Raw genomic sequence first — 2730 nt, forward strand, 5'->3', positions numbered from 1 at the left:
TGCTGTCTCAGCAGACACAGCAAGGTAGCCCATCTGTTGTCTCCAGCTGGGTGGTCACAGGGTGAGCGCATCATCGATTGCTAGCCTAGGGAGAGATGTTCATCCTCAAGGAAATGCCAATGTGGGGGAATTTGCACCTTTATCTTTCTTGTCTTAGGGACATAGCAAATGCTTAAAGGAGATATACAATGCATGCTCAATGGCCATGTGAGGCCCTTTTGGAAAAACAAGGTCAAGTAGAATTAGGTTTACACCAAATGGCATCCTTATATACTCCAATATATCCTATTGCTTGCCATTTACTTGCCACTAACCAAGGGATTTTGGTATATATTTTTTTACCCCATTTCAGGATGAGTATACAGACCCTTTGGTATGAAGTCTTGATTTGTCTTGTGAGTTTTCTCCATGGGAGAAAACTAATTCTTTGCATTTGTTGCCCAAGCTTTTTCTGAAATTGACTCTAATAGAAGTAAAGGAAACACAGATATGCAATCTTTTCAGTTATCCCATCTCTAAACTCAAACATCCATTTAATTATGATTTGGCTCAAAGTCTGGAGAATGAGATCTACTTTGCCTAAATGGAAATCAAATGTGCCAAGTTACCAGTGCCAACTCTGCTACATATTATTTCTGTCACTTTTGAATAGTAACTAACTTCTCTAAGTCTTAGCTTTAATATGAAAAATTGGACTTCTCTTAAAACCTGAATGGAAAATATCTCCATAAATTATTTGAATGAAATAAATTTCCTGTCGCTGAACATCCTGGCACTAGGATTTTGAGGTACTTTAAAGCTAAGAAATAATGATACAAACTATTGCAAATTTTTTCTTGAAGGGACAAGTTGAATTTGTGAAATATCATGGAACTATTATGCACCAAATGTATACAAGAAGTTCTGAACAGGTTATCTTCAGGATGAATAAAATTGATGCAAAGGTCAAAATAATAGGGAATCTTATGCCTTCTAAGTGTGAGCAAGCCCAACTCTTTTGGCTGATAATATCCTTAGGAAGCCTTGGCGAATCTGCTTTGTCTTTATGCTATAAATAATTGGGTTGAGTACTGGTGGAACTAACAGGTAAATATTGGCCATGGTTATGTGGATAATGGGGGAGGAGTGTTTTGCAAAGCGATGCGCTAAGGAGAGCCCTATCATAGGCACGTACAGAATGAGCACAGCACAAATGTGGGAGGCACACGTATTGAGGGCTTTGAGCTTCCCTCCCTGGGATGCAATGCCTAGCACAGAGTGGAGGATAAAAGCATAAGACAAAAATATTCCTAGAGAATCTATACCCCAACAAAATGCAACAACAAACAAGCCATACGAAATGTTGAATGAGATGTCAGTACAGGCCAAACGAATGACATCTTGATGCAAGCAGAAAGAGTGGGAAAGAACATGGGAGTGACAGAAGGAAAATGTGGGAATACGAGCAAGAACAACAGGGAGGACAATGGAGCATCTGATTACAATGAAGATCCCTATATAGATAATGCGTTGTGGGGTAAGTTTGCTGGAATACCTCAAAGGATAGCAAATGGCAATATACCGGTCAAAAGCCATGGCTAGGAGCACAGCTGACTCCATCAGAGAAAAAGTATGAATAAAATACATCTGGGCTACACAAGCATTCACTTCAATCTCTCTGGCCTCAAACCATAAGATTTTCAGTACAGTGGGCAGGGTGGAGATGGACATGCCTATGTCAGTGAAGGACAGCATGGCCAGGAAGTAGTACATGGGCTCGTGGAGACCCTTGTCAGTGTGGATGATGTGAAGAATTGTGCAGTTGCCCACTATTCCAATCAGGTAGAATGCACAAAAGGGAATGGATATAAAGTGATGAAGATTCTCATAGCCAGGAATTCCAGTGAGGTAGAATGAAGGAGACTGTCGAATACTGGCATTAGAGATTGTCCTGAGGCTGTCCCAAGCAGCCATTTTCTCACATAAATATGTAGACTCCTAGGAGGAAGAAAAACACACAAATATTGAGAAGATAGTAACATGTCTCTCTGTTAAGTGTTTTCTTAACACTTACTGCTTTGTAGAGACATTATATGTACAATTTGGAGAATGACTTTGAAAAATTATCCAGAATTGCTAATTTCTTTTAATATATTACTGTTTAAGACTCAAAATGGTTTATGGTTATTATATAGTTATATGCCAACTTTTTTGTCCTATCGATTCTGAGTTCTGAGTCCTTAATAAGTTGCTTTTCCTTCCCCTAAGTTTATAAAGTATTCTCCTGTTTTCTATTGCTATTTGGATAGGATTGTTTGTTTCTATGTACTTCTAGATTCATCATTTACTTGCCACTATTTTTGTGTATAATGTTAAGTAAGAATATTTTGCAAGACCCTGACCTCTCCATGTCGAGAATTCTTTTACATTTGTTAAGGAATCTTGGTGGAAACCTTTTAGAATGAATGTCAGAATAAACTCAGTCAATAAATGCTTGGCATTAGTTTTCTCCAATAGAGAAAACCCACAAGATTAATCAAGTTATGTCACAGCATATGTATAGATACTTCAAAAAGCATTGCGTATTCACTGAGTGTGGTTAGTAATTAGAGAGGTAGATAAATGAGCCCTCAAAATTTCTTATCAGAAATTTATGCAATCAGAAGTGCACCCATCCATGAGTAAATAGCACTTACCTCATTTACTAAATCTTAGGTGTCTTGAATTTGGTTTCTCTTTCACGTTCTACAC

The 2730-nt window shown here is 38.1% G+C and overlaps 1 protein-coding gene across 1 annotated transcript; it reads right to left on the minus strand.

Moving 5' to 3' along the window:
• Positions 1 to 972: 972 nt before the first annotated feature.
• On the minus strand, positions 973 to 1953 carry LOC106830109 (olfactory receptor 51G1-like). Its single transcript, XM_014839542.1, has one exon. It carries the CDS (start codon positions 1951 to 1953, stop codon positions 973 to 975), a length of 981 nt encoding a protein of 326 aa, XP_014695028.1.
• Between the last annotated feature and the right edge of the window lie 777 nt (positions 1954 to 2730).

This window comes from Equus asinus, chromosome 20, assembly GCF_041296235.1.
Source record: "Equus asinus isolate D_3611 breed Donkey chromosome 20, EquAss-T2T_v2, whole genome shotgun sequence".
NCBI lineage: Eukaryota > Metazoa > Chordata > Mammalia > Perissodactyla > Equidae > Equus > Equus asinus.